Below are 14,269 nucleotides of genomic sequence, written 5' to 3'. Positions count from 1 at the left end.
TTACATACCTTGTGTTCATCAATTTGAAACAAGACAGTATCCAAGATAAGACTTGGCCGAGAAGCTGCAGTTAGAGTTTGCTCAGCCTGAGTAAGCCAGTTGATGAAGTCTTGAAGTGAGTTGTGGAACTCCATTGCTAAACTGAGGGCTTCTTCCAGTTTGGTCTGTAAAAATAGGTCATACTTCAGTAAAAGTTGATGTTTTATAGCTGTTTCAGCCAAGTAAACCAGTCTAGCTTAGCATTTTGAAGGAGTTCTTATTTTTAAGCATTCTTCTACCTCAAAGTTCCTGAGTTTTATATTTTAAAGTAACAGCCTACATATGAATCTGTCAAAGGAGACAGATAGAAAAATAATAGTAAAATTAGATTAAAAAGTAGAAAATACAGCATCTACTATCAGGTTAAAACTTTCCATGTTAGAACATTACATCTTGTACTACTTAACTGTAATGGAACATGAGGGTTTACCAATTTCAATACAAAACCAGTAGAATCTCGGAAGTCTAAGGTGGCAGTGCACCTGGGGGAGACCTGAAGAGATCATCTGTTATTCTCTTGCACTAAAAAACCAAGTTTGCCTAGACCATATTTTTTAAATAATGCCCAATCATCATTTTCATTGCCTAAATCAGTACTAATTTTGGATATAGCATTTTTTTATTATTATTATTGAAAGTAGTCAGTGATTTTCACATAGTCACACTGCTGGACTAGCTTAGTACTCTGACCTTAAAGCTTCCTGCAGGAAGGTGCTCGTGTTTCGTATTAATTAGTTAAATATTCTTGCGTTATACAATTATCTTAAGAGACATGAACGTTCTTACTTTAAAGTATACCTAAGCTACAAGTTAAATATTTGTGCTTTATACAAATCAGGGCTGTACAGAGAGTTCCTCTGTTTGTAGTTATTGATATTATTCAATGTTTGACAGAGGTAGAACAAAGGGACTATACTTCATATATGATTGAAAACAAAATGAAATTAGTAATATCAAAACATATGTTGCACATCCGTGAAATCATGCTATTGAGCTACGTTAAAGTAGAAGGTAGTCACCTGAAATAGCAAGCAGAAGGCCAAGTGTTTGGGAATTTAAGAAAAAAAATGGATAAAAGCTACAAAAATTAAAGCAGCAATTCCTAAGAAGGAAATAAACTTGAATAATCAAGTAAGTTTATTCATTCTCTCATGTCTATGATCACTATAATAAAAAAAAAAAAACACAAATCTCACTTTCTAGAAAATGACTTTGTGTCAGTATCAGTATTTTGAAGGAGTTCTTATTTTTAAACATTCTTCTACCTCAAAGTTCCTGAGTTTTATATTTTAAAGTTCTTTTTGAATCCTACTGGTTCCTAGCACTTATTAAGCATACCAATGAATTCTGCATAACTGTATAATTAATTCTAAATCTGAAAGATCAAGATCAAGTATGTATAAAAGGAGTGGACAATAATATGCTTAAATACATGATTTACACTTCTATTTTTATTTAAGAGCACGTACTTTTCTTTCACTGAGCTTTGTTTGTACCGATTCCCATTTTTCTTTCAAGTTATTTATGTCCTGCTCGACGTTCGTTTCAGCAGATTCTGGGCATCTTGCAAGCATCTGCTGGCCTTTCTGCATCAGACACTTATATGTCTCTTCTTTGGCTTCAAAGGCAGCACAAAGTTCCTAAATTAAGAAACCACCAAAATATAAATCAGGTAGAAATTCAATACTCTTTACCAATGTTAGCACACTATCTATTCTTCCCCCAACACTTTGTGGGTACGATTAAGACTAATACAGGAAACACATGTAATTCATAAAAAGCCAAATGAGCAAAGAAAGGGCCCGATTCTTCAGGAAATCAGAAGTTGTACTGTCTGTCAGATGTTTTCTTCTGAGATCCAAAGCCTGGCAAGGAAAGTATTATCCGCTTATCTCACTGTGCAAGATTTGCTGCAACTCAATTGGTTTCAAGTCCATCTGTAGCTGAAACACAAAACGTGTCAGCATTATACAGCACGCTGAAAGCCCAGAGCTATCCAATACACCTTCAAAAGTGGGTGGGACAACTTGGGAGGGCTGCTCTACTGTACATTGTCTCTTTTTTAAAAATCTGTATTTATCTGTATCTTCCTTCACTTGCTAGGCATGAGCTCTAAAGACTTTATGTACACAGAAGACTTTCCACATAGACAGAGGAATAATGGTAGAATGGCTGAAAGAATAATTGTAACAACTCTTTTACCTGCTAAGTATTTTACTAACTATTCTTTTCTTTCAACCACGTTAAATATGAGATGGCAAGAGAACTGGAACACTCATAACTCCTTCTGAATCAAAAGAGCATTTTCAAAACTTATAGCAGACCATTCAAAATGCATGATCAGAGTTGATGCAGACTTCCAAATGAGGAACAGGTTCAAGAAGATGAGTAATAACTGTCCTGTAAATAGGAGCGAAAGGACTTTTCTCTTGGATTCGCAGTAAAGCAGCCTAAAAACAACAGTTTCTCCTGGGTAGAAGATACTGGGCATAGGGTTGTATCTGATCCCCCACGAGGACAAAGCAGGAAGTAGGCCAGACTACAAGCTGAGATTTTCACAGGCCAGAAAGCTTCCTTCCGTCCTTTGGACTATGAAAAGTGTTGTCACCTGATCTACTTTTTCCTATTTTCTCAACCTCCCTAAAACATTTTTCTTAGGCTGTAAAGCTTCACATTTCTTATTCTCAGAAACTAAAGGATGTCTGTATGCATGTGTGTATTTTAATAAACCCAATGGCCACATTTGAAGACAAAATCAAAAAGGTAGAAGATAGCTTTAATAACATCTTAGAGTATGCATGTCTGCACTGCAGATGAAGCTCAGGCCTTCCCTGTGCATTACTCTTCACTCGTCTCACATCCACACTCAGATGATCTCCCTCGAAGTTAAATGACCCTTATAAGTCAAGCTAATTAGCTCAGAGGGAAACGATAGGGAAAGGGGATCCAGATTCCACCTTCTGTGCAGCTGACATTCCACAATCTCCACCAGATGCCCAGAAATACAGAAGAAGTTTCCACAGAGTTCCTAGAGCAGCTTATTTTACTGCAGCTCTAATCCCTAAGCAGTATACGCAGGGAGTGCAGCACAGGTGAGAGACACCGGCCACACACACTGGAGCTGAGCTCAGTCTAAGATACCAATCCTGAGGGATCACTACAATGGTTAATTCTGTAGTAAAATGATATTCTTAAAAGGGCCGTAGGAATTAAAGTAATTTGAAATGAAAGACCTAAGAGAAACAAATTGTTTTTTGGTGAAAGGGATATTTATGATTAGCACTGAGGAGGTCTCTTTTCAATCCCTTTGCTGTTGGTGTCCTGTAATTTCTTTTCATATCTTCTGTATTCCTGGAGCTGCCTTAGCTGGAAGCACTACCTAGTCTCTACCCTATTTGTGAACTGTCTGCAACTGTGGGCTCTTCTATCCATAACTGTAACACAGATGTTCGACTCAAGATTTTACGTTATTCGTAATGACAAACACAAAACATAGAGCAAAGTTTTGTTCTTTAGCTACATGTCACCAATTAACAGAGTCTGGATCACTTAATGGCAAGTTTGAAGTTTGTAAGGTATGATCAACAACACTCAACATGACACCTGGCCTCAGCCTTTGAGCTGCCAAAAAAGTGAGAATTTACATAGAGCGGCATGGATGCAAAGTGAGGTTTAATTAAACTCTAACCAAATCCTTTTTTTTTCCTTCTTAAGAGTTATATATTAAAAGATGATGAGTCAGCTACAGGATAGCCCACAGTATAGAAACAACTCGGTAAAAGGTGAAGTTAGGAAGTCTTTAGACATATAGAGTACATACTACCAGGAACATATTCACACTTGCTCTGACTACAATATTAAACTCAGTTTAAACATTCTTTAATTAATCAATATGTAAATGCAAGAAATATAGAAAATGGCTTATTGATATGCACACTAAAAGCACATACTTATGAGAACCCTGAAATTTTCCAGGGAAAATTGTTTTTTCTTGATCTGATTCCAAGTCCAGGATAGAAAAATGAAAACAGCTCCACTGACTCTCCTGGGTTTTTTTTCATACCCCCCTTCAACACGAAGGGAAGTTGGGGCTTTTTTTAAGACGAGGTGAGAAGGGTATCAAGGGTTAAGGGTCTTTGAAAACACCAAGGTTCTATTTGTGTTCTGTGCTATTTTCCTTATAACTATTTTTAAAATTGTAAGAAAGAACTCTTCCTCAAAAAAGTAAGATTCTCTCCTTTTTGTTCTCAAAAAATAGTGTTACTGTTAACTTTTGAAATAAACACAAAAAAGCCTCCTATATTTTTGCATAAAAAACTTCAGCATCATTCCAAAATAAAATTACAAACCTATGACAACGGGGTGTTTTAATGGAAATTGCCTCAGGCATGCTATAACTCAAGGACAGTTCAGTAAAGATCACTCTCACATCTGAGCCAGGGGGTCAGGAGTTCAGCTCACTGGACTTGGGCTTATATCCAGTCCTAACACAGCATGATTTTACATAAATGGAGCGCTATGAACTGCCCTCCTTTGAGGTAAGATACCAAGCTAGTGTTTTTTGTCAAGCACAAGGGTTCTCTACAGGGGAATAAAAATCCATAGTATTTTTCTTAAAGAGGAAGAAGAAAATTATTCTAGGCAGCCTGACCAGCTTTCCATTTCTAATTAAAACAGACTGGCTATATGACCCAGGAGTCTTTATAACCTCTCTACTGATTACAGTATCAGCTTTAGTTAGATAAAGAACAGAGGATCAAAGTCCTTCATTTCAGGATCCTGTCCAAATGAATGTGGATCATTTTTAGATTCATCTTCATATTTTAGAAAAAGCAGAAATATAGTTATGAGGACAGAGGGGAAAAGAAAAATATTAATCATTCAAAAAAACTGTAAACACTTTCTATTTTTCGTTCTGAGAAGGAGGATGCGAAAACTTCTTCTATTTCTATCTCAATACTAGTAACAGTTTAGCTTTGGGCATTTCCCAAATTACTACTTTTGCAACACTGCAAATAACGGTTCTGGTTTGAAGGCCAGTAAAATGATTTAAGATACTGTACAGACATTGTGATATATAGACCATGCTCTGTATTTACCATAAACACTCATGAAAGATAGTTAACCCTGAAATGCAATTTGCAAAGCATTCTAACACTGATACTTACCATATGGGTATTAAGCTGCTCTCTTGCTGTTTCTGGTAAGCCTCCAACAGGTTTTGATGCCAACAGCTGACGTTCAGTGTCTGTCAGCCATTGCTGCATATCTTCAACTTCACCATGGAAACCTTGGGCCTAAATTACACCATATCATTTTAGAGCATATTAAAATGTTTTCCATTCTAATGTTAACTCAGATGCAGAAGTATACTGCCAACAGAATCAATCAGATATTTACAATAAGCAACGAAAATTCCAAAACAAAATTTAGGTTTGCTGCATCCAATATAAAGGATAAAAACAAAAAAAACAAGGAACTCATGAAAGAAGGCTAAACGAGCAACTGTGAGATCAATCTTTTCACCGAATAATGTATCTATACAGACATTTCATCCTTCTAAAATGCATAAGCCAAAATCTGAAGTCTTGTTTCAGCACTCTAAAAGACAGTGGCCAGCTGTGAAAGATACAGCTGAATCAAAACCTCAAAATTCAGGAGTGCCTGCATTATGGCTTTGATTTAGGCCAACTTCTAATACATATACCTATGTATTTCATGTAACTTTTCTGAGTTATCTATTTGATCATTTCCTGTTCACCTGGATCAAGGCACTGTCCAGCTGCTGTTTCCTTTGTTCTGTTTTTTTCAACACATTTTGCCAGCGCTGATTCAAAAGTTCCAACTTGCTCCGTAAATTACTTGCTTCTTCAACAGCACTTGATTCAATCAAGTCGTTTCCTGCTTTCTTAACTGCTTCCACCGTAGACTGATGAGCTAAAACATCATTTTGCAGCACCTACAATTGGAACACAACATGTATGGCTGACCATGCTGGCAGGTTACTGACCAAAGGCAACTGTATTACCTGAGCTACTGTTTAAAATTAGCACAAGTATTAGCAACTAAAGCTACATTAATTAATTTCACTTCAATCAAAAGCAGTTACACCCAATATCATATATTTCATTTTTATACCTCGAAAAATAATATATTCTTTCTCAATAACAATACAAAATTGTGAAAGGTTTCTGGTCCTGCAAGTGAAGAATCATGTCTGCGATATCCAGTATTGCTACACTCCTCTTAACTTACTACATACTTTAATAGCACTTTTCTTCTATTTAGAGAGTAAGGTGTGAAAATTGTCTTATATATGGTATTGCCAGTTGCTCACAGAGCAGCAGGGTAAGAGCAGAAGAGAGGAGGAACAAGAGGAGTATGTGCTTGCTGTACCTACAGCACCTGACTGCCATGATGTCTTTTAATTTATTTCAGGTCTACAACTGGTTTCACATTATATCAGGCTAGCAGGACATTTCACCTGTCCTAAGAGCTGGAGAATGATTGTAAAGCTAACAACATAAGAGCTCCTCCCAGCTGGTTAAAAACCCATTACTATGAACCACAGTAAAATCATAATGAGCAGTAAGTACCTTTGAGAAAAGGATGCTGTTTTCAGAAAGATTTCAAAAAGATTAAGATACGGCTTTAAAATACCAGATACAAAGGACAGAAAAAATAAGATTTGCAAAAAGGTTAAGAGAGAATAATAAACCTCATCTGAAAAATTCAAGCTTATTACAGCTGTCTTCCAGGAGATGTGGTTCAAGCTGATTTCCCTCACAATGCTAGCATATAGAAAAGAAAATTTAAAGGTAACTACAAAGGAACTTTTAAATAAAATACAATAGAGTGTTAGACTAAATAGGGAGTTACATATACAGAAGTGCACCACATTTGTATTATTTCTGCTAGACTGAGCACTAAAGATATTGGTTATTTTACTTTCCCAATCGAAAAAAGGGACATCCACAGAAGCAGATGCATCTTATTTCTTCCTTCCTCCTAAGGTTCACTAGGAAAAAGGTCTGTTCTTTCCAAGGTTATTCAAGAGGTATGTTTTTCCAGGCTAGCACAGGAAGTGCTACTGTGTGAACTTTCTAACCTATAAGCTCTGTTTTTTTGAAAAGGAAGTAGACTGGTTCATGTGTTTGCTGAACTCCTTCAGCACCAAAGGTGAATGAACTAATCAGCAATGTCTGGATGTTCTTTAGTAGTAAAACACTTCCGTTCACTGAGAACATAAGAGTTTCATAAAGTTGGTGATTTTTGTAAAGTTGGGTTGGTGATTTTTTTTTGTTTGTTTTTAAAGGAATGGTTCTAACAGTAGCCACAAAAGGCACCTATATATTTTACTCTGCCGAAGTTCCAAATGAACACACGAAAGGCTCCAAAAGCTGTACAGAAGCTGTACAACTGTATTAACACAGACAACAAAATGCAAAAATTTATACTGTCAATTTCAATCTATTCTCTCTGAATTCAAAAGAACTCTAAATGAGAGTATTTTTCACATGATAGGCAAGGCAAAATTTAAATGGCAGATTTAAAGCAAAGAAGAGAATTTACAAGGTTAGTACCAAATCCTCGGTCCTACAAAAAGCTACCTACTCATGAGCAGCACTGAGCCACACAAACAGGTAGAGAAGATTTCTCCCTCTGGGGTGATTCTCTTCGAAATAAAGGGAAAATGGAAGGATTCTTCCAAGGACTCCAGAGGCACACTAGCCACTAAAAATAATAAAAAATTAAACCTACATTGTAATTTACAAAGACATAAAAATGAAGGTAGGGTTACCCCTAAAGTATGCTGGGAGTTTCAGAGTAGCATCCTCTATTTTAGTTGGTCACAACTGAGATATAATTTTGCAGATTTCTGAAGAAATTGCTTTTTCTCTGAGAAGCAAGAAACAGGAAGCACAGTTTTAAGTACATTCTGTAAGCCCTGGCCCAAACAGAACTAATCCAAAAGTTTATTCCTTCAGGGAGAATACCAGGTAGGATGACTTTAGAGTTTCCTGGCTCAAATGAAGGTGAATGAAGGTGGAGACTAGGGTGAGCTGTCCCCCACTTTTTTTATTTTTTTTCCTAAAACCTATGCCATTTGCCTGGTATATGTAAGGAAGAAGGAAATACAGAAGAGCAAGAGGAAAGATTTAGTTATTCACTTCCAAGCTTGCATTTCAGCCATAATCAGCATCTTGAAAATCTCTACAAAAAATTATTTATCAAGTTTTACAACAGCACTCATCACTAAGATAAACATCAAAAGAATGTTTCAGTTAATATTCAGTAAAATTACATACATGATGTTTGGCAAGTTCAATTTCAATAGCCTTGGGGTCTCCACCCACAGGTTTCTGTTCATTCAGCAAATCTTCTGTGTGCGTCAGCCACGTCAGTAACTCATCCAGGGCATGCTGGAACTGCCCCAAGGCTAACAAGGCACCCTCCAGCTTGTGCTATAGTAAAAATAAAATAAAGTTAACAATAAAACGGCTTCGTGATGCTATTGAATTGGCTTAAATTACCACTAGTCACTGCATTCACTGAGTGGGGTTCACGTATCTGATAGCATAAAAAACAGAGAGAACCTGTTACACAAAAAACTCCCTCTACAGTTAGAGCTGAGTTAGCACTTCCATTGTAAAGCCTTACAACTAGGCTTAAATTCCTGACTATTACAGATCTCCTAACCAGAACAAAGTTTGCAGGTTCTCTCAGCAGAGACATGGTAGTAGTTTTCATCAGTTAGGATCTATTTTTAACATAAAAAATTCATGGACCAGGTTGCATTTAAAACCAGTGAACTGAGTCAATTTAGAAAAAAACACATTTCAAAGCACTGCATCTTTAAATATCTGTTTCTCTTTGATAAGTGAGTGTTTCGAAAAGAGTGCTGAAATAGCTTAATATTGAAGTTTTTAAGAGAAAGTGTTCAGTTCAGCAGTTGATATGGGTTTTACATATATAAACACGTGTATAGCTGCTGATTAAAACGTCATCGAAAAAACAACATGAAATAATGGCGAGATGTGACACTGCTGATTGAGGAAGTGACACAAAAATACAGCCAAGGGTTTAAAAATCATGAAAGAACTCAGTAAATTATGAAATTCCAATTCTATCAGATATAGTTCTGTAATTTCCAAAATAAAAAAGACTAAATATTTAAGGTGATAAAAACAATATGCATAACAAAAAGCTTTTCTCGAAAATCTAAGTCATGAATAAAGCCCTCACCTTCAGATTTATTTACCTGTCTATTGATAATTTTTTCTTCCAGGTTGTCCCACATTAATTTGAGCTCTGAGAGAGGGTCTTGAACAGTGTGCCTCTCACTTTCCTCTGTTACCTTCTTCAGCAATAGTTCTGCCTGGTGGTTCAGTCTTTCCATTTCTATCTGCTGCTGATAAGCTTCTGTCTTAAATTGCTATGATAAATATAAAAAGAATACAAATAAACATACCACGAATAACGGTCATTTTGGATATAGCACAGTATAGTAACACTTAGAATCCTAATGCAGCACTGTCAGCTTTCGTAAGTTTGGGAGTTTCATTACTTTAATATTAGTACCATATAAATATATTTCTTGGGTCAAAATGCATGCATGGCACTGATAATCCGGACAATCTCAGCTAACTGAAAATATGCAATAATGTCTCACTATTCCGTCAGATATTGCTAACCGTGATCAAAGGATGATAAAGGAAGATGCAAAATATGTTAAGAGTATTCTCCAATGATCTCTCTGGTTTGTAGCAAAGGCAAAACATATCTTGAGTAATTTTTTAACTCTTGTGGTTGTGATAATACAGTACTTTGAACTTGCACAGAATTACTGTTCAAAAGATCTGAAAGTAAATTTTCTTAAGTGAAACACCCTCTTACAAGGGCAACTTCAGCAACAGTCTGAATACAATCTGCATACATGCATTCTTATTTGCACTTTTATAAGATGACAGATTATGATTCTTATGAAGTTGTATCATAACATAGGTAGATTAAACAACCTGCCCACAGCCCCCCAAAAATGTGCAAGTCAGAAGCAAAACCAAGAACTTGAACTTGATCATTACACATCCTTAGTTTTTATTTAAAATATGTATAATAGTCTACCAATGTCCGGAGCATACCGAGTCAAAGATCCATTCTGAGAGGTTTCTATGTTAGCCTGAGATTTAGATTTACAGCTTACTGGATATATTTGAAATGACACAAGTGACCCTTTTGTGCATTTACGTAAAACCTATAGTGACAGAAGTAAAAAGCTTTGGGGGCATTTTCCCAGTGCCTCAAGAAAACTGCAAACATTGGACACATGAAAATGTGAAGGCCATAACAAAAGAATCATCTTCATAACCTTATAACCTTTGAAAAAGAAGAAATGCTATTACAAGTATTTTTCAGCTCTCAGTATATATTCACAGAATAAAATGCAATCTCACCAAAATCAATGCCAAAGACTTCAGCCATACATTTTAAAAGGAAAAGTTTGCAATGAAACATAATTTGAAATTTTCACATTGATTCTTTTTACTTAAAATTGAAAATGAAATTTGCTTTGATTCTTGAAAAATACAGAAAAATACTGAACAATACAGAAAAATAGACACATGAAAAATATAAATGAAACATATAGCTAGTTCGCACCTTAAGTTCCTCTGTTTGCTGCTTCACTGTCTCCAGATCTGTTCCAACTGGGGACATAGATGCTAACTTGCTGCCAGCAATGTCCACCCAGTCAAATATTGCCTGAAAGTCACAATACGAAATTCAAGTGTGAGCAGAGAGAAATAATACCACGTTTTAAAGCTGTATTATGTACAGTATCAGAATTTCTTTCACTCTAGAGAACAACATTGCTAGCTGCTTTGAAATAAAAGAGCTTTTTTTCAATGAAAGCTAGATTCTTGATGACACAAGGGATCAAATACTGAATACAATTAAGTACTCCATGTAATAGTTACAAGAATATATGTGCTCAAAGACTGAGCTTTTATTAGCAGCATTATTCTGCAATACTATTCAAACTGAGTAGCACTTTACTTCTTGAATACCCTAAAAAATAAACGCAGAACAAACTCTCTATTTCACAGTCTTTCAGAGTCAAGACGAAAGGCTGTAGTTGAATGATATCACACTTTAAATGATGATTAACCACACATCATCAACAAGCAAACTCCCACTGCAGGGCAATGTGAGCTGTGTAAGGAACATGGAATGAGACCCATTCAATATTTGTTAGGTAATGAAGGACCCTAACCGAGCTAGACTGCACCTCAGTAGGATAATACAGTTGCAGCTTTAAACAACAAAATTAAGTTTCCCCATTCCTGAAACTGTTTAAGTACTTGCTTTGCTCCTGGCACAGTGCAGAACAACCTCAAGGATACTCTACTTACAGTCTCCCAGCTCCTACAAGCCAGGAAACTGCATAGGAGAAAGAATACCTCTGCTAGGCCCTTTCCCCCTACCACTTAGCCACAAAGCAGGAGCGCTTGGCAGAGCTGCCTACTGCTACGCATTTCCCTGAGCAAACGGGATCCTCCCCCAGCAAGCTCAAGAGCACAAGGCAGCCACAGTGCAGTTAAGAATCTGCACATAATGTTTTGCATATTGTTTATTGAAATGAGCATAAGAAGGCATTTAAATACTGTTCTTTCACAAAGTACTACGTTTGCACAATGTCCAGCATATAACCACAGAAAATGGGAAGCACTGAAACCAACAGCAATGTTCCTAATATAACCCGACAAGTCAACATCGGTACAGTAGTAGCATAAAAGTATTTAGAGAAAAATACATAGGGAGGTGCCCTGGAAAACAGGCACAATGCATTATCATTAAGGAATGTTTCACTGCTTGATCTTCACAGAATACACTAGTAATTTCTGCCAGTGTCATGTGAAACTGTAATTTTAAGTTTTAAAGATTTTAAGAATCAAGACAATAATTCCATTGAGTCAGGAAAAAAAAATAGTTCTGCAAAATTTGATGGCTGGAAATCTTTTCAAATGTTTCAATCTTCCAACCATTCATTGACAGAAGATAGAAGACATGTTGTCAGAAGAGCATGCACACAAACATACAACACATACAGTGAAAAAGATATCTTTAAAAATTGCTGGAAAATTTACCTACAGATTTAAAAAATGAATCATCTTCTGAAGTACTAGGAATGGGCAAATTATACTATAAATTTGTATAGTGGTCCAGAAACATTTTATTAATATTTTCTTTTTGTTTGTTTCAAATATTTGAATTTATTTACTTAACTGACTTCCAGAAAGACTGGAATAAAATTTCAGTTATGTGACTTTGTCCTCTACCCCAACAAAATGGTAGCAGTGTGTACACGGACCAGTATTCTGTTACTTTCAAATCAACTAAATATGTTACAACATTAAGTCCCTTATTAAAAGCACCAAATATCACAATAAAATGTGAGCAAAATTACCATTCATTTGTGTGTTGTTGCTCTCATCCTTAAACAATGAGACTTTATTTTGGAATTTAAATGTAGTGTGATATGTGAACAATTACAAAAAGAAAGCAAATGAATACAGTTACTGTCTAATGCAAAAGGAAAAAAAAAGGAGAGAGAAAAAAAAAGATGTCTGCTGAAGGAAATACTTTCTACAATCAGAGCTAGGCATTGCCTGTCACCTACCCAATCACAAGACTTTTTAAAAATACAAACAGCATTAAATCCTACTGACTCAAGATTGTGTTAGGTATATCACACCAGCTTACCTGCAGTCCATCCTGGTATTGAACAGCTGCCTGCATGGCTTCTGCAAGCTTGTCTACCCGTTCTTTCCATGTTTTGTTTAAGGCATCCCAGGCAGAATTCAGCTGCAAATAAGTGCAGTTTACTCCAATGGCCAAAAAGAATTTCAGTGCAGTATAATTTGCATTCACTAATTATTCACTAATCAATAACACCAATAAATTAAGTATGAGTATTTCATATTCATTCCACATTAAAATTCTTGTTCTCCCAAGCGTTGTTAGTTTCCTTCAGAATATACTAAAAGGTCTGGATTACAGAAGTTGTGAACTTCATTACTGATTATTGAGTATCTTTATTAACATAGGGATTATAGTAAATATGGGAAACACTCTTATGAAATCCTGTAGAGTTGCATCACTGCAATGAAGGTAGGTTAAAAGAAACTGATAGTGCTGAACATGAAAGAAATTAGTACTGCGCAGACATCCAAACAGGATTGTCTCAGTTAAGGTATCTCACTTGGCATGAACCAGTTTTATCAGAAACTTATTCTAGTGTTGCTTTTACAATTAGCTATCTATTCCATTAATTGGTGAACAGTTTTATCATCGTTTACAAAAACTGTAACCCACAAATCAATTAAATCAAATTGTCTATACACAGTAATCTAAGCTGAGTCAAGATTTATTTAAGCAAAAGACAAACTTTAATTTAACACAAAGGCTTCAGGGATACCTTACTTTGCTTCCCCCCCCCCCCCATATTTTTCTTTATTTTCAAAGTATTTGGGAGAAGAGGGAATACCAATTTCAGGTGAACAAGCATCTAATAATAGGTTGAAGCATCTGCATTTCCCATACCTCATCTATACTCTTGTTGACAATAGGTTTGTCAGGCTCTCCACAAGCAGCTCTAAGTTCAGAGCCAAGGTTTACAACTGTTTCTAGCTCCTCTTGAAGTCCATCAATTTCTTCTTTAGCAGCCTACAAAGAAAAAAAAATCCAAAGCTGCTAATACTGAATTTAATAATCTACATATATTTTGCTTTTAAGCCAGAACACTGCAGGTTTTGGCTTTTGTTTTCTTTAAAAATCACTTGGACTTAAAATTGGATGCTTAAAATATAAGTATCCCTTTCAGTGTCAGATGAAACCAACTAACATTGGTCTGAATTATACCAGTGGCTTACAATGTCATTTTATATGACATGAAAAAATAAAGAGGAAGTTTTAAATTAGATTTCTTTAATCAGAATGTTTTCTTTTTCAAAGATTATCATTGTACTTTCAAATCTTTAACTATCAGCATAAATAATTACAGGCTCAGAGCATAATATATACATCTATATGTCTTTCATTTAGATGTTACATATTACTCAGGGAATCTAAAATATGTAAGACTTTAAAAAAAATCCTAGTAATATACCTATTATACATATGTTTATGAACAGACATGTAAATGTAATGACAGACATAAACTACATGCTCA

The 14,269-nt window shown here is 35.7% G+C and overlaps 1 protein-coding gene across 25 annotated transcripts in view; it reads right to left on the bottom strand.

Annotated features, from left to right (window-relative positions):
• Window positions 1–14,269, bottom strand: part of DST (dystonin) — a 299,843-nt gene that overhangs the window by 32,353 nt on the left and 253,221 nt on the right. For all 25 annotated transcript variants that reach the window (XM_062572898.1, XM_062572885.1, XM_062572892.1 and 22 more), the window contains 9 exons: window positions 13,642–13,764; window positions 12,802–12,903; window positions 10,699–10,800; window positions 9,302–9,475; window positions 8,349–8,504; window positions 5,801–5,998; window positions 5,208–5,336; window positions 1,509–1,679; window positions 9–164 (listed from right to left, as the gene is read on the bottom strand). In XM_062572898.1, coding sequence (XP_062428882.1) covers window positions 9–164; window positions 1,509–1,679; window positions 5,208–5,336; window positions 5,801–5,998; window positions 8,349–8,504; window positions 9,302–9,475; window positions 10,699–10,800; window positions 12,802–12,903; window positions 13,642–13,764 — 1,311 coding nt within the window. The remainder of the gene's footprint in view (window positions 1–8; window positions 165–1,508; window positions 1,680–5,207; window positions 5,337–5,800; window positions 5,999–8,348; window positions 8,505–9,301; window positions 9,476–10,698; window positions 10,801–12,801; window positions 12,904–13,641; window positions 13,765–14,269) is intronic.

This window comes from Rhea pennata, chromosome 3 (assembly GCF_028389875.1).
Source record: "Rhea pennata isolate bPtePen1 chromosome 3, bPtePen1.pri, whole genome shotgun sequence".
Lineage (NCBI taxonomy): Eukaryota > Metazoa > Chordata > Aves > Rheiformes > Rheidae > Rhea > Rhea pennata.
The sequence above is the reverse complement of the archived record's forward strand: the minus strand, read 5'-3'. Positions and strand labels throughout refer to the sequence as shown.